General features: G+C 39.2%; 1 protein-coding gene across 1 annotated transcript in view; it reads left to right on the forward strand.

Annotated features, from left to right (window-relative positions):
• The window catches only part of PATJ (PATJ crumbs cell polarity complex component), a 362,131-nt gene that overhangs the window by 238,251 nt on the left and 101,013 nt on the right, over nt 1-22,867 (forward strand). Inside the window, exons 30-31 of the mRNA XM_042997423.1 lie at nt 9-100; nt 15,919-15,991. Coding sequence (XP_042853357.1) covers nt 9-100; nt 15,919-15,991 — 165 coding nt within the window. The remainder of the gene's footprint in view (nt 1-8; nt 101-15,918; nt 15,992-22,867) is intronic.

Here is a 22,867-nt window from a genome sequence, read left to right on the forward strand (position 1 = left end):
CCCATTAGATAAACAATCAGATCCTGTATGGAAGAAGCCACCAAAATGCGTCTGCCATTATTAAAACTGCCCCATCAAAAGTCAAGCTGGTTTTCATCAGGTAAGATACGCACACACACACATACATCTGGCTTTCTAAAATTAATATCTCTTAAAAAATAAAATCTAAGATTTCTTCTGGAGGTGTTATTATTTTCTAAGACTATATTTTATCTTTGGTTTGTCTAACAAAATCACCATATCCTAAAAATAGATTTTCCTTTTTTAACTGTTACTTTAAGGAACATTTGGATTGTTTCAATTATGAGGCTTTCTTGTTATTTACATTTCATATGATAGAACTGGTAGTTGAGGCTAGTATTTGTATTTTGGTTTTTAAATTTTCTTCCTTTCCTGGAGCTGGTTATCCTCTCTATAAATATAATAGAGTCTTCTAACTTCCCTTCCTCCTGTCACCATCATGTGGTACATTTGCTGACTCATTAATGTCTTCATCAAAGAATAGGCAGGAAAACAGAACCCAGAAACATTTTAGGAGCTTCATATTAAGAGTGCTGGTGTGGGGTGACTGGGTAGCTCTCAGTTAAGCCTCCAACTCTTGATATTGACTCAGGTCATAATCTCACATTTTATGAGATCGAGTCCTACATCGGGCTCTGTGCTGACAGCATGGAGCCTGCTTGGGGCGCGCGCTCTCGCTCTCTCTCTCTCTCTCTCTCTCTCTCTCTCTCTGCCCCACCCACACTCATGCTCTCACTGTCTCTCTTTTTGAACTTAAAAAATGTATATATCAAATGCTGGTGAGAAATCCCGAGGGGAGCAGATGTGAACTCTGCTGTCTAGAGTCATGTGGTGTGTTTGGGGTTCCACATTTTCCCATACCCTGCGTACTACCTGACTGAGTCCTTTTGGCATAAATAAGTCAGAATTGGGAATTCTCGTTGGTGGTATTTACTATTGCCTCATCAGCAATGGAATGTTTGATTCCTTTTATTGGATCAGAATGACTGATAAATCAGAATTATCATTCAGTGATGCAGCTAACCCTGTATGTTAACTGTCACTCTGTTTCTTTTCCTTCTGGGCCTCAGGTATCCTCTATAAAATGGGAATAATAAAGCACCTACCTCATTCACTGTGACATGTCAAAAATCTAAAATGTTGAACACTTTCTCGCGTAAAGACTGAAAGAGTGTTAAATGGCATTCTATGACATTGATGATCATTATTCCTCTTCCTACTATTACTAGTTATTTGTCAGTAAGAGCTATGCATTCCTAGGGACCACTGGGATTAAAGGGTAGTTTTATTCCCAGATATGGACACTAATGTAGGTGATTGAAATATTCCTTCCCGTGCCATCACTTCAGCCTCACAGGGTGTTATTGCTGTTTTGCTCCTGAAGAGATCATACATTGGTACCCTTTTCTCCCACTCAGCAGCACTTCTGGGTTTCCAGGTTTTAGTCTTGCTTCTGAAGGGCGAATCCTTTCTCCTTCTCTTCTTCTGTCTTTGTGTGTTACGCCAGCCTTCCTCTGGCTCACCTTGAAGTCTTATGTGAGGTACCAGTCTCCTTTTTGGGTTTCTCTGCCCTTCCTGTTGCCAGAGGTTACAAAATTGGAGTTAGAGGCTGAAAACATGAACAGGCCTGAGGAAAGGTCAGCCGCTCAGAGATGAAGGTGTCCATCGACAGACATCCACGTAGGCTTGACCACTTTGCGGAGAGTCATGTGAGGATGCCACAAGCAGGCACACACAGCCCTCACGGGTGTCTGCACTTAGTGCTCACCACATGTTGACCAACTACTGCAACTATTATGGTTATTAACGTCGCCGTCACCTCTTCACCATCTGTGGGGCTTTTATCACCCATACTGGGTCATCCCACTTTAAAGAGAGCAAAAAGATAATTGAATAGGATCCAAAGGAAACCATCTAATGCAATTAAGTAGTTGGGAAATAGAATCCTCCTCTTTCAAAAAAGAAAGGTTACATGATTTGAAATTGTTTAGAAGATAGAAGAGAAAGCTGAGGAGGATTTTAATCATAGTAATAAAGCCCCAGTAATTTAGTGTGTGATGATTTCAATTTTGATTGTTCAGAGGAGATCAGAATCAAAGAAATGATGTGTTCAGTGAATTAATGGTGTAAGCATGATTGAGGATGTCACGGAATACTTATTTACTGGAAGGGATTTTAAGCAATTTGGAAGTATCAATGTACGTTCAAAACATGCAATCTAATTATGAACCTTTCTTAAATTATAGTGCCTAGCACATTGTCGACATTCGAAAAGCTTTATTGAATAAGTTTCCTTGCAGCTCCCTCTAAGCAATTCCAGATTACTTATTCTCCAAAGGTAACAATCATAGTAAGTTAGTTTGGCTGATTTTGTGAATTTAAAGATAACAGAAAAAAAGATACATATAGATCAATTTATTATTTTACAAAATAATTTCTTTCTCATACTTAAGTCCTTCTCTTCAGTACTTTCCCAAATAATCTAAGTTGGGGGAAGTTCCTCTATCTTTCTGAATAGAGAGAAAAAAGATGTAGGTGTGATTCTGAATAATCTATTGTCCTATCCACTTTGAGACTGTAAAGGAAAATTAGTTTAAATTGAATCAAGACAGATGTATGCACTGCTGACAACCTTTTGTTTGAGTCAGTAGATATGTATTTGGTAGATAATTTGTGTGCCAACATTTTATTAATTAATGCTGCCATTTCCATAAGAGAAGGAACTATTCATCTAACAGAGAGAGGTCTTACCTAAGTGACGAATTCTTTTCTAAAGCAAGCGTGAATGATAAGTGATAAAAAGAGGAATCCCTGATTCACCTGGTCTGGGCTTGAAACCCAGCTCTAGAATACCCCAAGTATATGAGTTTGGTCAGTTTCCTGATCTGCAGTATGTAGATAATATAGCTGGCTTATAGATTTTTCTAATGTCTTAATATATATAAATTGCCTGGCAATATGGGCTCAGCAGTGTTTGTTGCTATGGTGATGAAGATGATGATGGTGGCAGAAAAAGGGGAGGAAGTAAGAGGAAAAAAAGAAGTTAGGGATAAAGGAAGAAGAGGAAAAGATTAGCCACTCCTTCATATATATTTTGTATCATTCCAGAATCTGGAATATTTATTTCAAGTGAAGTATATTCACAATTTAAGAATTTTAATTAACATCATAATGATAAAACACTTAGAAGAGATATATATAGTTATATAGTTATATAGCTATCATTATATAAAACTTTTTTTTTGGTGGGGGGACAATGTGTGCACGAGTGGAAGAGAGGAACGGAGGGAGGGAGGGAGAGAGATTCTTAAACAGGCTCCATGCTCAACGTGGAGCCCAACATGGGGCTTGATCCCACAACCCTGGGATCATGTCCTGAGCCAAAATCAAGAGTAGGACACTCAACCAACTAAGCCACCCAGGCACCCCTATATAAAACCATTTCTGATAAAGGTTAAAATAAGAGACAAGGACACAGCCTGCCTAAAACATCTCTTTTAGTCCTGTGTCTGCTGCTGCTTCTCCCCTTATTCTCCCTTTTTTATTTTATTTTTTTAAGTAGCTCGACACCTAGTGGGACTTGAACTCACGGCCCTGACATCAAGAGCATTAAGAGTTGCATGCTCCACTAACTGAGCCAGGCAGGCACTCCTTCCTCCTCCTCCTTTGAAATGACGACCTGATATTCTAACAGGGAGTAGAGTACCATTTAATGAAAGAATGTATAAAGAGAAATCTAATTAATGTGAATTAATCCCCATGTCAATAAAATATAATAGATTTACTGAGGTGAATAATATCAGATAGTGTCAGAATATAAAACACTTAAAGAAATAAAAAAATATATGTTATTGCTCATCCACTGCATATGTCACCAGTGGGGGTATAATGGTGGACTGGTGTCCTATTTAAATATGGTAACCTGTGCATTTTAGATGCTGCTCAACCTATCATCCTCTCTCCTTCAGGCTGATTATCTAGTTCATCACTCAATTAGATACACTTTTCTTTTTTTTAACATTTATTTATTATTGAGAGACAGAGACAGACAGAGCATGAACATGGGAGGGGCAGAGAGAAGGGGAGACACAGAATCCGAAGCAGGCTCCAGGCTCTGAGCTGTCAGCACAGAGCAAACCGCAAGATCATGACCTGAGTGGAAGTCAGACGCTTAACTGACTGAGCCACCCAGGCGCCCCACATTTTTCAACCTCTGCCTATAGGTTACCTCCTTTAGACTATTGGTACGAGATCCCTTGTTGTGCCTATTTGGGAACCAAATCTTAAAGCAGTTAAATACTGATTTGCTATCGATTCAGGAAGTTAGCACTTAAAGCACCTCAGCACAACAGGTGCAATTATACTTTTAAGCTGCCTAACTTATGCTATATAATGTTACTTTAAAAACTTAGGCTTATAAATTGTATTTCTTTATAGGTAGTGCTTCTATTTGGTAATATTGCCTTCCTTAGTTTAAATTATTGATTCTCTGTGCATTTCCATTATAGAGAAATTTTTGGCTTGTATGCCTCAGCAACTTTTTTCCAAATTTATTGACAATTGAGATAAAAATGGGAACTAGCCACAGATTTCAGAGTATGATTAGCAGTAATCACAGAAAGCTGTTAAAATATGCTGCAGGCAACATTTTAATTAACTAGGGCCTTTAGTCTATAGTGATACACATTTGTGTGATCATGTCCTTGTCGTATTCTTTTAACACTTGTATTTATTCATATACTAATTACCTTTAATTCACAAGAGGCCTGTGAGTCATTAGTGACATTAGCAAGTTGCTGCTGCTATGTATACATGACTTACATAATCACTCTTCCCTCCCTTTTTGCCCCCAAATTAGATTTTGGACAATCTGGTAATCATGTACTTGTGCCTATGACGCACAGGAACTCTGATATACTAAATTATTCCACAATGGATAGTCCAGATGCATTTTACAATCTCGAATTCTTACTATGTACCACACATTTCAGTTCTGTGGGTTTTCCTATTTGACATTATCCCCTCTACACAAGCACTATAACTTAAGTACAGGAGGAGAGCTATATTAATACAAGAAAGAATGAATTGCTGTATTTGGCAGTGCAGGGATCCGAGGAGATTAATGATCTTGCCTGGAGCTCTTGTCATACCTTCCCCCACTACTGAAAATTAAATGTCATGTATAACAACTCACTCTCCATTACTTAATTACATGTGGAAAATGTGTACTGTTATAAAAACTCCTGGGGCTAGGGGAGGCCAAGTGAAACTGAACCCCATGGAAAGATTTAGTGCTGGCTGTCAAGCCCTACTGACTCAGTGGACTCACCGTGGGAGCTACCATACAGTATCGATTGAGCATATGTCTTGTTTTTGTCACTAAAAATATAGGGTGGCCCGTTATCCTCTGGCCATATCCTGAAAAGATGATATTGACTTGAAATTAATGTGAATGTCACAGTCATCTGTGGGAGAAGTCCATCTGAAGAAGTGAATTAAATGCCTGTTTTTAAAATCCTTGCTATGCTCTTTGTATCTAAATAAGAAGGAAAAAAGATCGTGGGAATAAGCATGAGTTTAACTTTCATAAAGAACTATTCATGCATTTATTCAACAAGTATTTGCAGGGTACCTACTTGTGCTGGGGCTGCGGAGTCCGTGATACAAAGACTACAATCTCTACCTTAAAGGAGGAGGCAGAGAATAAGCAGTGTGATACCTCATCCAGTGATAAAGGTACTGGGTACTTTATGTATAGGAAACACAGTTAACCTAAACTTTGGAGCCTTTGGGAGAGTATTACAGAGAAAGATGCTGAAGCTCAGACCTGAAGGATAAGTAAGCAAAGCTATAGTGTGTCCAGAAACCCAAAGGTTTCTGAGATTGGATATTATACCCAATGTACCTGACCATTTACTTCTACAAGAAAAGCAGTCGTTGAAAGTATCATTGGATGAGCTGTGTACATCAGCTGCTTTGAAATCTGTGAGGAAGCATACTTCCAACTCTCATGGACCATTAAAGAATGTAATGCCCCTTTTCAAGTACACAATAAAATATCATCCATGAGATATGTGACAAGATTTGAGGAAGAGGCCTGTCGTTAGCATTGAGTTCTTTCTAGGACTTGCAGGAGGAAGGAAGATAGAGACACTCTTCAGTTTCAAAGCTCTTCTGTGATTAGTTGGACCATATGGTAGACCCATGTGAGTCTCTCAAGTGCTCTGCAATGCGGACTCTTTCTTAATTTTTTTGATACTTGTTTATTGTACTCTCCATATTAAAGAGTAATTTTAATTATTTATTACTTTTATTTTGTAAGTAGAATTTATAAGCCTTTTAGTTCAAGAACAAGGTGGAATTGGAGTGTTTTGTGTTTTGATCTTTTCTCAAGACATTGGATGTTATGCATCCAAATAAGAAGCGTTGTTCCCTTTGACCTACTATGGTAACCTTGGGAAGTTGTACACTTAATTCAGTTACGATTCCATTGGGTGGATTCCAGTTCTGGAATCATCTTGAAAGCCTATGGCATATTCTTTTGAATATCCACAGAAGCCATAAGTTTTCCTTTTTTTTGGAGGTAATTGTAGCTAGTCAACCTGAAGTAACCCAAAATTTTGCCATTTTGGGGCCATTCGTGAATCAGGTGAATTCAGTATATTAGATAAAGTGTTGCTATCAAACTTTCTTGCATGACTTATAAAGTATCTTTGAAAATCATTTTTATTTCAGGGTGCCTGGGCGGCTCAGTCAGTTAAGCATCTGACTTCGGCTCAGGTCATGATCTAACAGCTTGTGAGTTCGAGCCCTGCATCGGGCTGTGGGCTGACAGCTCAGAGCCTGGAGCCTGCTTTGGATTCTGTGTCTCCCTCTCGCTGCCCCTCCCCCACTCATACTCTGTCTCTGTCAAGAATAAACAATAAAACATTTAAAAAAAGAAAAAAGTAGGAGGGGGAATGGGCTAAATGGGTAAGGGGCATTAAGGAATCTACTCCTGAAATCATTGTTGCACTATATGCTAACTAATTTGGATGTAGATTTAAAAAATAAAAAATAAAAAAAATAAAAAAATATATATATATATAAATAAAAAAGAAAAAAATCATTTTTATTTCATTATCTTATTTCAGGAAATCGGTAATTTCTTCTTTTCTTTGCTACTCCCCATCCTTAACATGGTACCAGCTTGGGAAAATTATGACTATATTTGTTTGATTTCGTTTAGCACTCAAACACCTAATTGTGCCTGGTTTTCTAATCATGTTTGGGAAGTTTCTCTTTCCTTTTTTTTTTTTTTTTGGCTGGTCAGTACTTCTCCTTTCCTTGTAGAATATCTGTTTCCTTAGATAGACTTTCTTTTTGAAACACGCACACCCACACAATACATGTACTATGGTAGAACAGTAAAAACAGTACAGCTAGATGCCTCTCTTCCTCTGTGTAAGCTGAAGGGGCCCTGTCTTTCACTTCTGAGATGTGGCCCAGGGTTGGTCATGTGACCTAAACTTAGGCAATATGATACCTTTGCTTAGAATAGGAAGCACTCACATTACGTGAGTGATTTTATATAAATGATGTTTATTCATGAAACCACAGGGCCTTAATAGGAGGTTCCTGCTATGACATCATTCTGTTTTCCTGCTTCCTTGTCCTCTGGAGGCCTCTTAGTTCCTGTATGTTCCAAATCTAATCATGTAGCCTGCTTGTGTTTTGTGAGATCCCTGTATCCCTTTAATAAATTCCCTTTTGCTTTAGTTGGTCCAAATTCATTTCTCTTGCTTGTTGCCAAAGAATCCTAATGAATGAGAAGGGTAATAAAAGTCAGCTATCTGAACAAATCACCAGGAGCCGGAGTGAGATGGTTTCTTCTGCACATTTTCTGGTCACCCACAGGCTTTTACCCTTGGTTCTGACAAATTTTTATCCTTCAGACTTCTTCAGCAAATCACAAGACCTCTGAGCAGGTCTCCACTGCGTATCTCCAGTATGACATATTCCCATTGCCAAACCATTCACTGGCTCTTGAAATGAGATTGGATTGCCATGATTATCTCAGAGGAATTAGGCAGGATTTATCCTGCGTTTTTACCTGCGGTGGAAGAAGTCACCTTTCCCCAGCACATGGCCTTTTAGTGAGGGCTGGATATCTGAACACCATTAAGGCTTTGCCAGCCAGGATAAAGAGACAAATGGCTGAGGGTAGCTACTACGTTATCCTTCAGAAAGAACCTCTCTGAGAAACATATTAGGCTAAATCATCCCATCCATCCAGTCCTAGGCTCTCTACATCAACCCTCCCACCAACCTGCACTGCCAGATACTTTATGAGCTACCTTTTCCTCTGCACAACTGGCAACAGTTATTTAGAACTTGCCTGGGGCCACGTTTGTGAAATGTGGGTCTGGATGCTGAGTTACTCCCAGCAGCCCTCATTACTGACATTGTTTGGAATGCCAAGTAAATAAAGTTCATAATTCTACTGTCATTGGTCATTTATTTCAGATTCAGCATATTGCTATTTGGGAGGTTTCTTACAATTGGAAATTGTAAACTATTCAGTCTGTTCATAGAGTTTGAAACCTCTCTTGGAATCTTTACAGAAAGGAGTTTTGCTCCCACTGAAATATAATGATGTGCTTTGTTTTATATGTTACTTCTGGTTCATTTATATTGAGCTTTCCTAGCCACATGTTAATTCAGTGTCGTGTCCCAATTAATAAAGCAAATGTAGAGTTTATTTTTCCTGTCCTCAAGTGTCTCCCATCACTATATTTAGTACAATCAGAAAATAACATTTAGGCCTGTTTAGCTGTGTTCCTGTATCACTCATTTATTCAACTCTGTGTGTGTATTTAAACACTGGGCTAGGCACTAGATGGCAGTTGTAATCATTTTAGAATAGATTTTAAAAAATGAAATCTGCCTACTCAGCTATCCTGGCTGAATTCAGGCACAAAACTTCTGTTTTTCATATAGTGCTGTTTTGTTGGTATAAAATAAGATCCTACGGGTTTAGTGAAAGTGAATTTCCAAGTGGCAGAACCACAGCAGTCTGGAGGCGATGATTTTGTTTTTAATGTTTTTTATTTATTTTTGGGAGACAGAACACAAACAGGGGAGGGACAGAGAGAGAGGGAGACACAGAATCCAAAGCAGGCTCCAGGTTCTGAGCCGTCAGTCAGCACAAAGCCCGACGTGGGGCTTGAATTCACAAACCGTGAGATCATGACCTGACCTGAAGTCGGACGCTCAACCAACTGAGCCACCCAGGCACCCCGACCATAATGATTTTTAAGTGACATTCTAAGTAATTCAAATATATTCTCTGCACACTTTGTTGTTCTTGTGTCTTGCTTAATTGTTTTAAATTGTAGTAAAATATGTATGACATAAAGTCCACCATCTTAACCATTTTTAAGCGTACAGTTCAGTGGCAATGAGTACGTTACACTGTTGTGCAGCTGTCACCACTACCTATCTGCAGAAGTCTTTATATCTTGTAAAACTAAAAATCTGTACCTGATAAAAAGTAACTCCCCATTCTCCCTCCCCTCCCCTGCAGCCTCTGGCAACTACCATTCTACTTTCTGCTTCTGTATTTAAGTATACTGGGTAGGGGTGCCTAGTGGTGGCCTAGTCGGTTAAGCATCCAACTTTGGCTCAGGTCATGATCTCACAGTTGATGAATTAGAGCCCTGCATTGGGCTCTGTGCTGACAGCTCAGAGCCTGGAACTTGTTTTGGGCTCTGTGTCTCCCTCTCTTTCTGCCCCTATCCCCCCACCTTGTGTGCACGTGCTCTCTCCCAAAAATAAATAAACATTAAAAAAAATTTTTAAAATAAAGAATAAACTACAAGGGCCCAAAATAGGCGCAAAAAAAAAAAAAGTACAAGGCAGCATGTTCCATCTCAACATGTATTTCCATGATTACCAAGTACTTGGTTCAAGTACTGGCTCAACTTTAAAGAAGGAAAGTACAAGCCAGAGGATTTAGGATCAGTTCTAATTATGGTCACGGAAGAATATTGAGGGAATTACACTCTGCTGTATTTTTTACCATGCTACATGCACTATCAAACACGATGAGTATTTTAAAGCATTTTATAGTCATTATATCTGTACAAAGACTAGGTAATGAAGACATGACGCTCAGAACTTAAGTACAAAAAGTTGATAGAGTGAGCAAACTCAGAACCTTTCATGCTTCTTGCCCTAAGGAAAATTATGAAATAGCTTTAAGAGTAAATTGTGACCTAGTAGAACTTTTCCCTAAGATGAGTCTAGGACTATTGGCTTGGGTATGTAAGAGAAGACATATGTGGCTCTGGGGCAGGTTGTTAAAATGGGAAACACTGTAGTGTAGTAGTTAAAAGAGTGGGTTTTGAGGCCAGACTGCCAGGTTTCAACCTTGGCTGTACTATTCATTTGCTTTGTGAGTTTGGTCAGGTTGCTTACCCTCTGTGTTAAATGAAGAAAATCATTGTAATTACCACATACGGCTGTTAATGCAAGTTAAATGAGTTAATCCATGAAAGACATTTAGAACAGTGATATATGGGTATGTTTCTGGTGACCATATTTTCCAAATCAAAGAATTGTGCTCTGTACTAGTTTTCTCTTGCTGTGTAACAAATCACCGCCAATTTAATAGCTTAAAACAGCACCTATTTATTAGCTCACAGTTCTTTAGATCAGATGTCTGGCACAGCATGGCTGTGTATCACAAGGCAGAAATCAAAGTGTTGTCCGTTCTAAGTTCTTGTCTGAAATCTTGGAAAAAATTCAACTTCCAAGTTCACCCTAGTTGATGTCTTGTATGCCCTTGCTGGTTCTCAAATGAGGACTACTCTCAGCTCCTAGAGACCATTCATATTCTTTACCACATGGCCTCCCCCATCCTCAAACCGGCAATGGCACTTTTTTTTTTTTTTTAGGTTTTATTTATTTATTTTGGGAGAGACAAAGATAGCACGACTGGGAAAGTGACAGAGAGAGGGAGACAGAGAATCCCAAGCAGGCTCCACATTCTTAGCGTGGAGCCAGATGCAGGGCTCGACCCCATGAAACTGAGACCATGACCTGAGCCAAAACCAAGAGTCCAATGCTTAACTTAACCTACTCAGCCACCCAGGCATCCTCCAGCAATGATATTTCTAATCTCTGACATCCTGTCTCTGACCTCCAAGCATTCTTTAGGATTCCTGTGAAATAACTACTAATTTAGGAGATCAGGGCATTGGAGCTCTGGGGAGTGATATCTCCAGATTTAAAGGGCCGGTATGATTGGGTCAGGCTCCACTTGATCATCTTTCTTTGTATTTTAGTCAGCTGTGCTGTTTAATATTACTTAATCATGGAAGTGAAATTGATCCTATGCAGTATGTAAACCAGACGGCAACTATCTTGGGAACCTTTTTAGAATTTAACACAACTACCAATGAGTGTATTTTTGTAACAAAATAGAATTGAAATCAGGATCTAGAATGTATATTTGTGATAAATATAAGTATATTCTACAAGAAACTGAATTGGGGGTGTTCCTAGAAACTGGAGAAGAACTAAATTGACAGTCCCTGTATAGTTAATTCCATTATTGTAATTGTCCATTTACTTATATAGCTATATTCCTTACTAATGGCTAATACCATCAAAGGCAGAAATGATGTTTTCTTCATCTTTGTACCCCTAGTATAAATATTTGTTAAATAAACTAAATGTATTCAAAACAAAATCAGAGCTATATTATTGAGTTTACTCTAATTAGTAAATGCTAGCCAGCTTAAATTAAATGAGAATGCAGGGGGCGCCTGGGTGGCTCTGATGGTTAAGCATCAGACTCCTGGCTTCAGCTCAGTGCATGATTTCATGATTCATTAGATTGAAGCCCGCATCAAGCTCTATGCTGAGAACACAGAGCCTGCTTGGGATTCTCTCTCTCCCTCTCTCTCTCTCTGGCCCTTCCTATCCCTCTCCCCCACCCCACCCCTCTCTCTCAAAATAAATAAACATTTAAAAAAAATAAAGGAGAATGCATTGTAAGAATACAAGGATGTCTCGGGGGCTCTTAAGAAGGGGCTTTACATCTAAGACTGAAGAAATCAGGATGACTCCAGAGATGTCAGAAGCGATTTCTCAACCCCCTCTTTAGCCTTGAGCACTTCATTTGTTATTATCTAGCTACTACATTCCTGATCTCTGTGTCTGTCCTAAATTTTGAGTCCCTGGGAAAGAATCTGATTGGCCCAAACTGAGACAGGTGTTTTCTCCCTCCATCCACTAAGGTTGAGGCAGGCTGTCATTGTTACACAATGTAGACATTGCTACTCTGGCCCATTCAGGGAATTACTGTGAGCTAGGCAGACACCCCAAGAAATGTCCCTTAATGTGGCAAGTACTGATAGCTGCCTGGCTAGAGGCAGTACACTATCATTAACTCACTGAAGCAGCTTGAAAAACACAGGACATAGTTTTGATAGTTCTGTTTCCATGTCTTTTTCCTGCCTTGTTAAGATCACCTTTATTCAACAGACGTTTATAGTACCCCTACTCTGTCAGGTACCCTCCTACAAGCTGGAGGGATGCAAAAAGATAAGATCCCATCCCTGGGCTTCAAGGGGGAGAGAGGACAGCACAGGTAATTTTAATAGAGAATGAAAAATACAGTGATACAGACATATACATACAGGGTTCTGTACTCTGGAAAAGTATTCTCACTCTTACCCATGGTAGCACTCCATTCTCTCTCTCAACAGCTGTTGACGATAATTATGAAAATACCAATAAGCAATTACAATTTCTGATTGTGTCCTGTATGGGGCGCCTGGGCCTAAGAAACTTACATTAATTATATTGGAAAGGAAAGGTAAATTATAAAGCAAATAGATTTTATTCCTTGTGAGAATCACAAGAGAGGAAGGGTCAAAGGGTCCCCAGAAGTCATTCAGGCTGACTGCTTGTTTGAAGTGTGAATGCCTTCTGTCCTTTGGCTTCCCTCTTCCTACTCATTTCTCTTGAAAATTGTCAGGTCTTTGCTTACTTGACGTGGAGGTGTGTGAACACTCCCTGGTAAGTGGATTATAAAGGATTATGAACTATAACTTTTTAAAGCACTTTTTTCTCTCCATTGAGAGTAATTGTAGTGTTCTATTTTGTGAAGTTTAAAAAAATTAATATAGAATTTAAAGGCCATTAAAGTCATACTCATTTGGAGAAAATCATTAAATTATGAAGGGATAACTTGGCTGATTTGAAGTAACTTGGTCCAGGTAATCATGACTTCTCAATAAGAATTTATGTGCAGCCATATTTTTAATGCCGGTAACCTTTGAAAGAAGTATGAAAAGCCATCTGCTTAATTACTGCCAAATGTACTCTGCCCCGTGAGTTCTGAGTCTGGAGCAGACGTGTCCTGTTGGCTTTCAGCTCTAAGCTAGAGCTGAGTTCTATTATGTTATTCAGTGGAGGAAAATGAATGTGAAAGGGAATTACCTCTTTGAAATGCTGTTACTTATCCAGAGGTAACTGATTGCTTCTTCTGTGTATGAGCAAACTGCTGAGGAATGGATTGTACTCCCTGAAAAACAATAGCCATCTCTTAATGTAATAGTGCATGCTCAAGGCATCTGTGATGCAGTCAGAAAAACTAGATACATTCTTCATATGCTGTGTCACTTTATGGTTCTAGTTTTTCTCCCTCTTGCTTTGGTTTGACTCATATGCTAGATAATCCAAGAACCTTAGAAGGTTAGAATAAGGAATGGTACCTAGACTTCATCTTTTTATTTATATATACTCTGTCTATTTCCACATAAAATTTACATCAGCCTAGACTTCTTGCAGTTCAGTTCACTTAACAACTCTGTTAAGTACAGACTGTTTGCCAGGTACTGTTTGCCCTAGTTAATGTAAGAGAGAGTAGGAAGGACATGGTTCCTGTCCTCGGAGTGCTTACCATCTAGAAGCACATGTTTATGCAGATCAGTTAGGTAAATTATGAAAGACAAGAACTACAATTATTGTATAGGGTGCCATATGCATATAGTGGAGGTCCTAGAAGGCTTATTTGAGGAAATGATGTTTATGGTCAGCTAGGAAAAAGAAGTAAGAATATAAATCAGACGAAGGATTTGGGCAACGGCTGAGCAGAGCGGAAGAGAATAGGGCTAGCTAGTACCCTGAGGTGGATGGAGCTTGGCTCAGCTGAGAAATGGGAAGAAAGCTCATGTAACTAGACTAGAACCAAGTGAGCCAGGAGAAGAGAGAACAAGCCAGAGATGGGGGCTGAGACAGATTGCTCAAGGCCTTACAGCCTCCCTAACAATTGTGGACTTGATCCTAAGTATAATAAGCCATAGGGGTATTTTAAGCAGGGGATAGAAATATAACCAGATTTATGTATTAGAACCATAATAATGCTGCCGGGTGAAGAATAGACTGGAGAAATAGGATGCTCTTAACGTTAACTCTGGTAAGAAATGATAATAGTGGAAAGACTCAAGATACATTTTGAAGGTAGAATTAACAAGGCTTCTTGATTGGATATACAGCTGAGGGGTTAGAGGTTTCAAGAATGACTCCCCAGTTCCTGGTTGAACAGTGGGGCAGACCTTGTTGATATTTACTCAAGTGAGGAGGATTGATCATGAAACCCTCTGGCAACTAGTGGGATAAAGAGATATATTTTATTTGAGATGTTTGTAAGACATCTGGTGGAAATATAAAGTAGGAGTTAGATATGCAAATATTAAGCTCAGAAAAAGACCTGGGCTAACCATATTAATTTGGAAGACATCAATATAGAGATAGTCTTTTAACATAAGGGAATAATTCACTTAATTGAGGTTATTGAACTCACACTGGAGGAGAAGGATGGGTGGATTAGAAATTTAATAAAGAAAGACAATTCAGGTAAATGCAGTGATATGATTAAAGCACCAAAGCAGGAATGGCATGGACCAATGTATTTTTCCTATTGGTGAGAAGTAAAAAATACATTGGGTTTGGATTTTGAATGCCATACCAAGTCAGGTAGTGGCTATCCTGGATATACTGGTCATATGGAGAGAGATCCGTGAACAGTCTTAGAGCTTTACGTACCAGGAAGAAGCGTTTTTGTGATCTTCCTTGGTTTATGTTGTGAAACCTAAAGTCAAACTTCACATAAATCTTGAGATAATTATTACTGGTTATGCATCATGAATGAATAGTAAAGGTTAAATCTCCCACGAAATCACCACCTATCCTTTGCTGGTAATGTCATGGAAATGGGCCCAAATAATCAGAGCTGGTATTCTAGGAGTTGTTCTGTACCTGTGACCCTGGTGATGAAGTTTTAGCTCCCACCTTCTCTGCTCCCATTAGGATGAGGAGGAGTGGGATTGACCCACATTTGTCTGGATCTCTGCTCTCCCCATCCATCACTCCTCCTCACAGTGCCCACCCATGCAGGGCCTGTCATACACATCCCATCGACCTTCATTTGGCATAACAAAGTTAGAAGCCAAGTGAGGGAGCCGGGAACCTTTCCAGTTCAAAGAACAAAATGGTCTGGACATTAATGGGCCTAGAGGTTACACACGGCCATTCAAAAAACTTACACTTGACAGTGCTGAAAGAGTTGATGTCTTTCCAAAATGATCCTGACTTAGTAAGCAGGATCTAGCTAACCCCTAACATCATCATTTTCTGTCACTAATAATCACATCTTACTGTCCCTGGGGTAATACATCCCTTTTTGTGCTTAATAGGTTTGCATGCTTAAAACCAGTATACATCTGTACATATTTTTTATTCTAAGGTGCTGTGTTTGCATTTTCAACAGAGGAAATGGTTGTGTCTTGAGCCAGAAACTTAGCATTTGGTGTGTACTGATTCTGCCTATTTTCCCATCCACAGAAATGAAGATGCAGTCAATCAGATGGCCGTTGCTCCGTTTCCATTACCATCAAGTTACCCATCTTCTGTTGAGGTAAAATGGCTCCTAATGAGCTTACCGTGACTTAGATGGATCTGTCATGATTATTTTTTCCAATTCTAGCATTTTTGATTGTCAGTACCTGGTATTCAAAATTCACAGAATGTGCTAAATAGGAAATTTCCCTAATTAGAAAGTATTTGAGGTATGATTATAAAGTAATATCAAAGACATTAGAACTTAATATATAAGTATTGCTTTCCTCAAAGTTCCTTCAAGTTTCTTCTAGATCTATAATTTGTCCTAACAGAGCATTTCAAAATTTATTGGAAAAATGATTTTTTTTGAGTTTTTATTTAAATTCCAGCTAGTTAGGGGCGCCTGGGTGGCTCAGTCGGTTGAGCGTCCGACTTCAGCTCAGGTCACGATCTCACGGTCCGTGAGTTCAAGCCCCTCGTCGGGCTCTGGGCTGATGGCTCAGAGCCTGGAGCCTGCTTCCGATTCTGTGTCTCCCTCTCTCTGCCCCTCCCCCGTTCATGCTCTGTCTCTCTCTGTCTCAAAAATAAATAAACGTTAAAAAAAATTTTTTTTAAATAAATTCCAGCTAGTTAACATACAGTGTAGTGTTAGTGTCACGTGTACAAGTTAGTGATTCAACACTTCCGTACCACACCAGCCACTCATCACAACAAGTGCCCTCCTTAATCCCTATCACCTGTCTTCCATCCTCACACCCCTCCCCTCTGGTAGCTGTCAGTACCTCTTTCTTTATGTTTTTGAAATACTTTAATACCTATGATCAGAAGTATCTTTAAATACCTAATCTGTTAATGGAAAAATTACTAGTACAAGATTGCCATCACATGGACCTGCTGATCTGCTTCTAGAAGTAGACAGATAGATGTACATTAGATAGCTAACTAGCTATATAATCAAGTGTCTCCTCAGCTGAGGGAATATTACATTCTCTTTACATTTTTTTTATTTTTTAATTCCAAAAAGGAAAAAAAATACTTACTGTAACTAGTCAAACCATACAGAGTTACTAGAAGAAAAAGTTAATTTTCCTTTCCCTACCTCCCCAAGGAAGTTAATATTTACTGTTTAGTATCTTTCCATATTTTCTCCTTTTCTTCTACCACAAAAATAAACAGCTATATGTGAATAGTGTCTCTTTTAGTAAAAACCTGATTGTACAGTACACATTCTTTTCATTCAGCCAGCATTCGAGGAGTGCATATTATGCATCAAATGGTCTTAGGTGTTAGAGACATAGGTGTGAATAAAACAGAAGGCTCCTTGCTATGGTTCAGCTTACATTCTAATAAGGAAATTAATGAATAAATACACCAAGAGAATTATCAACAGTGGTCTGTGACTTGGAGAGAATTAAAATAAGGCAAGTAGCTTGTGATCCAAAGTAACACTTTGGTTAGTGTCAGGGTAGTCCTCTTGGACAGGGGAAATGTAAATGAGGTCAAAATGATAAGAAGGAGCCAGACACAAAGATAAAGGGGGAGAGCTTTCTTTGCAGAGGGAACAGAAATAACTCTCAAGTGAGAATGAGCTGGAGCATTTGAGGGATATGGCTGGAGGCGTATTGGGAGCCTGGAGACTGGTATGGGGCAAGAGCTTTGTGAGTCAGAGTGAGAAGTTTGGGTTTTATCCTATGTGGGCTGGAAGCCACTGCAGGGTTCGTGATGGGGGGAATGAAATGACTTGATGTACAGTTCACAGGGTAGAGAATGGACTACGGGAAAGTAAAAGTAATATGCCAAAAGACATCAGACACCGTGAGACCTGATTGCAGTTAGATGCAGATGGTGGTTTGGTATTGGAGGCAAAGAAAAGTGAGTGGATTTTTGGTGTTTTAGATGGTGAATCAGACTCGATTGATTAAATGTGGAAGCTGAGGAGAACGAGAGACTCATGAACAAACCTAGATTTTTGGCTTGACCAAGAAGGTGGGTGGTGGTGCCTTTTATTAGTCTCTTGAAGAATAACTGCTCTTCAGCAGAGAAGTGGAAATTAAGAGGTTGATTTTAGGTAGGTTACATCTGAAATGCATAGTATACATGCTTCTGGTATAGATTCTATTCATTAAAAAAATTATTTTTTTGCTTAGTATCATGGCCATATTTTGGTATACTCTATTATTTCCAACTGACAGATGTCCAGATGATTTTCCAAGGCTTGGCCAGTAAAAGGATACCAAAATAAACATTGTGAGTGTGTATGTGTGAGAGAGAGAATTATTAGGTAATGGTGCCTTTATTTCTATAGCATAGATTTCCCCCAGTGTACATTTGCTGAGTCATAAGCTGTATAATATGTTCAAAATCTTTACTTATATTGACCAATTTCTATCATAAAAGATTGTATTGATAGGTATTGACTCTCTACCAATTGCCATGTAGCCAAAGCTTGCCAGCAATGGGTATTTTCACTCTAAGACCTAAGGCAGTTAGCATGTTGGTAGAAAGGAAGGACCCCAGAGCCATACTCTTCAGTTCAAATCCTAGTGTAACTATTCTAGACACCTGGCCTTGGATAGTTAGAGCACCTCTTCTGTCCTCCCTTTATTTCTATGTAGGGAGGTAACAATAGTTTCACCTCATAGGATTGTCAGGATTAAATAAGACATATATATCTTGTGCCTGACACACAATAGCTACTCAATAAATGCTAGTACTTAATTCCTAATATTTTCATCTTTACAGAACGCCATATAAATCTTTTGGAGGGAGTGGGGGGAATAAGGGGAATCATATTTTAGAATAATTTTTTTTTTCTATAGTATTGTTAGTTATGAATGTTCCCATCAAAATATCCCCTTGAGGGCACCTGGTGAGTGGCTCAGTCAGTTAAGGCATCTGATTCCTGATTTCGGCTCAGGTCATCTCACAGTTGGTGAGATCAAGCCCTGCATGGGACACAGAGCCCACTTGGGATTCTCTCTCTCCCTCTCTCTCTCTGCCCCCTTCCCTGCTCGTGTTCTCTCCCTCTCTCTTTCTTTCTCTTCTTCTCTCTCTCTCTCCCTCCCTCCCTCCCAAAATAAATAAATAAACTTTTAAAAAATCGCTTTGGAACTGAATTTTAAGGGGATGATTGAATCTTGAGTCTACTGTGCCAAACACTGTCTTAAAGGCCTTCAAAATGTGATCTCCTATCCCACTTACATCCAGTCCTCTGAGAGACAGCATTATTATTTCTACATTACAGAAGAAGAGGGTGGGGTCTGGAGAGGCTAAATACTATTACTACCAAACATTCATAGACTTGTAAAGAGCTAAGGAAGTTATATATATATAAAAATACACATCCCCCCCCCCACACACACACACAGCATTTAGTACAGCTCATGGTGCAGAGTAAATGCTCAATTAATGTAAACTGTTTATTCAAATATTTTAAGTATATTTAACTCAATTTTAAGTATATTATACAAATTAGCTATGCTTTTCATTTTCTTAACTGTGCTAACCACAGAAATGGTTCTAATCATTTGGTCACCAGTAAAAAATACATTTTATTATATTATAATTGAATATATGAATTGAATTATAAAGAGGGTTTTTTTTAGTTTTTCTGTAGACTGTTGGCCTCCAAAAACTGCCACCAAATAGTGAGTGATAGCCCTGCTCCGGGTGGCCAGTAAAGTCTAGAGGTGTCTCTGCTCTCCTGCCCACTTCCTTACCCCTTCCCTCTCGATTTTGTGACCCTGTCACTATGCATTTTCCCCTCCTCAGCTGTTTTTAGTAAGTACTCAAGCATGACTCATGTGACATGTCGCTGAAAGCGCTCACTCATTTAAATCATCACCAAACAGGGGCGCCTGGGTGGCTCAGTCGGTTAAGCGTCCGACTTTGGCTCAGGTCATGATCTCACGGTCCGTGAGTTCGAGCCCCGCGTCGGGCTCTGTGCTGACAGCTCAGAGCCTGGAGCCTGTTTCAGATTCTGTGTCTCCCTCTCTCTCTGCCCCTCCCCTGTTCATGCTCTGTCTCTCTCTGTCTCAAAAATAAATAAACGTTAAAAAAAATTTTTTTTAAGTCATCACCAAACAGATGAAATATAACCTTATCATTAGTAAGTTGGACCGGATAATAGTTAGCATAGTGAACAGCACTATTATTATACACTAATGGGATCTTATATTCATTCCTTTAGTGAGAAAATATTTATTCAGCCCTTATTGTGTGTCAGATACTGTTTTAGACACCAAGGATATAGCAGAGAACAAAATCCCTTCATGCAGTTGTGTGCCGGCATAGTGAACAAGAGTGCTAAAAGAACATTGGACAAGAAGTCTGAAGATGTCGGTTCTTGTGGATTCTTTAACAAGACGGCCTTGTTAAAGTAGTTTCTCAGAGTCTTGTTTTTTCGGTAAAAGCCACACTCATAACCTTCCTCATCTGTGTCAGCAGGTAGTTATGAGGATCAAGCACTAAATGTAGGTAAAACTACTTGATAATCCATGCAGCTCATACATATATATAAGGGACTATTAGCATTTCTGCTGCTATACTCTTGGTAATTGTAATACTGGGGCAGCTGTATGGTACAGTGATTAAGAACATAAGCTTGGAATTCAGACACATCCGAGTCCTAATCTTTGTTCTGTCATTTACTAGCAGAGTGAACTTGAGCCAGTTAAACACTATAAACTTCCATTTCCTCACATTTAAAGGGGGGATTGATAATGATAATTAATTCTATGGATTTGTTGGAAGAATTGAATGTTTATAAAATACTTAGCATTATTCTTGGCAAACAGTAAGAACTCATTACAGTTGTGATTCTACTTCTATTGTTACAGCCCTAAAGCAAAAGTCCCAGCTTCGAGCATCTTCCATTTTCAACAGGTGCATACAACACAGGGTTTATTTTCTTACTATATTACTGTATTTGTCCTCTTGGTCAGAATTCTTTTATAACTCTTGCCTAGCAGATCTTTGTTTCAGAGTCTTGTTTCAAAGTTGGAATTAAGGCTTTGTATTTACCTCCCCAACTTCTGCTAATGAGCCTTCCTTTCTCATTAATGCATAGTAAAGCACTAGACCCTCTCCATGTATCTGTTCATGCCACCCACCCACCCCCACCCCACCCCCACCCCACCCCCACACACACACATATCTTGGTCTCTCCAACACTTATGTCTTTATTCCTATTGTTTCTTCCATCTGGGTTGACTCTCCACTTCCTCCTTATTAATTCACAACCAATAATTTCTTGAAGGATTGCTTTTTGAAAGACTCCTCCAGGGGCACCTGGGTGGCTCAGTTGGTTAAGTGCCTGACTCTTGATCTCAGTTCAGGTCTTGATCTCAGGGTTGTGAGTTCAAGTCCCATGTTGGGATTCTGTGCTAGGCATGAAGCCTACTTAAAACACACACACACACACACACACACACACACACACACACACACACAGAAAACAGAACTTCAAGTTTTCTATTATTCAAAATAAATAAAATAATGCATAGCACCTGGAATATAATAAGTGTTGAAATGTGAGGTATTATGACTAACTTCATCTCACATCATTCCCTTCAGTAATCTTAACTCCCTTCATAGTTAAGTAATATTCATAGTTCATTTAAAAAGTAAAAATTGTCCTTTATGTGATGTCACCTGGGCCTTATAGAAAAGAGAGGCCCATTTCTAAATGAGTTTCTCAATGAGGATTTTTTCTCAACTAGGATTTTATTGCTTATAGCTCTCTCACCAGCTCAACATTTTAAGAATGTAGGACTATATGCACCACACTAAATTATAAACTTCTGGCAGGCTGGCCTACTATCTTCTTGACCACTTTATTCTCAGATCCTAGCATATAGCACTTGCTTAATATTTGTTGAGTAATTTGGGGCACCTGGGTGACTCAGTCGGTTGAGTGTCTGACTTTGGCTCAGGTCATGATCTCGCGGTCCGTGAGTTCGAACCCCACATCCAGCTCTGTGCTGACAGCTTAGAGCCTGGAGCCTGCTTCAGATTCTGTGTCTCCCTCTCTGTCTCTCTGTACCTCCCCTGCTCATGCTCTGTCTCTCAAAAGTAAATAAACATTAAAAAAAAATTTTTTAGCATTTGTTGAATAAGTGAATGGGGTGATTAAGGCTTTTTTTTTAATGTTTAGAGTGTGAGTGGAGGAGGGGCAGAGAAAGAGGGAGACACAGAATCTGAAGCAGGCTCCAGACTCTGAGCTGTCAGCACAGAGCCCAGTGCGGGGCCCGAACTCCCCAACTGGGAGATAATGAACTGAGCCGAAGTTGGACGCTTAACAGACTGAGCCACCCAGGCACCCAGGGTGAACCATATTTAGGCTTTTCAACTGTATCCTTGATGCTTCATTTCAGTGTTGGATACTTCTTATTGATTTAATTTATTCTGCTACTACTTATCATATATCCACTTTGTAGATCATGCACAAAGTGTCTTAACCTCAAAGAACTTCTAGTCTTATAAGGAAAATAACACATGTATATTACTAAAACAAGGTGTCCTAAAAGATAAAGCTTTAATACAAGTTCAGAGAAGATGAATATTATTTCCTGGTAAGCTATTTCTGATGAGTAGATTGGATTTTAAAATATGAATATGGTTAGATAAGAATGTGGAAATAGTATAAACAAAAACATGGAAATAAGAAAAATAAGGGTTTGGAATGGGGAGAAGAGTAATGGTATGTGAAAGGGAGTAATAGAAGATGGGATTTGAAAAGTAAATCAAGATCAAATGAGAGGCTTGAATTTAAATCTCAGAAGGTTTGGAGGCATCTGGGTTGCTCAGTGGGTTAAGCATCCAACTTCAGCTCAGGTCATGATCCCGCAGTTCGTGCATTCAAGCCCTGTGTCAGGCTCTGTGCTGACAGCTCAGAGCCTGGAGACTGCTTTGAGATCTGTGTCTCCCTCTCTCTCTGCCCCTCCCCCCACTT

This window comes from Panthera tigris, chromosome C1 (genome assembly GCF_018350195.1).
Source record: "Panthera tigris isolate Pti1 chromosome C1, P.tigris_Pti1_mat1.1, whole genome shotgun sequence".
Taxonomy (NCBI): Eukaryota; Metazoa; Chordata; class Mammalia; order Carnivora; family Felidae; genus Panthera; species Panthera tigris.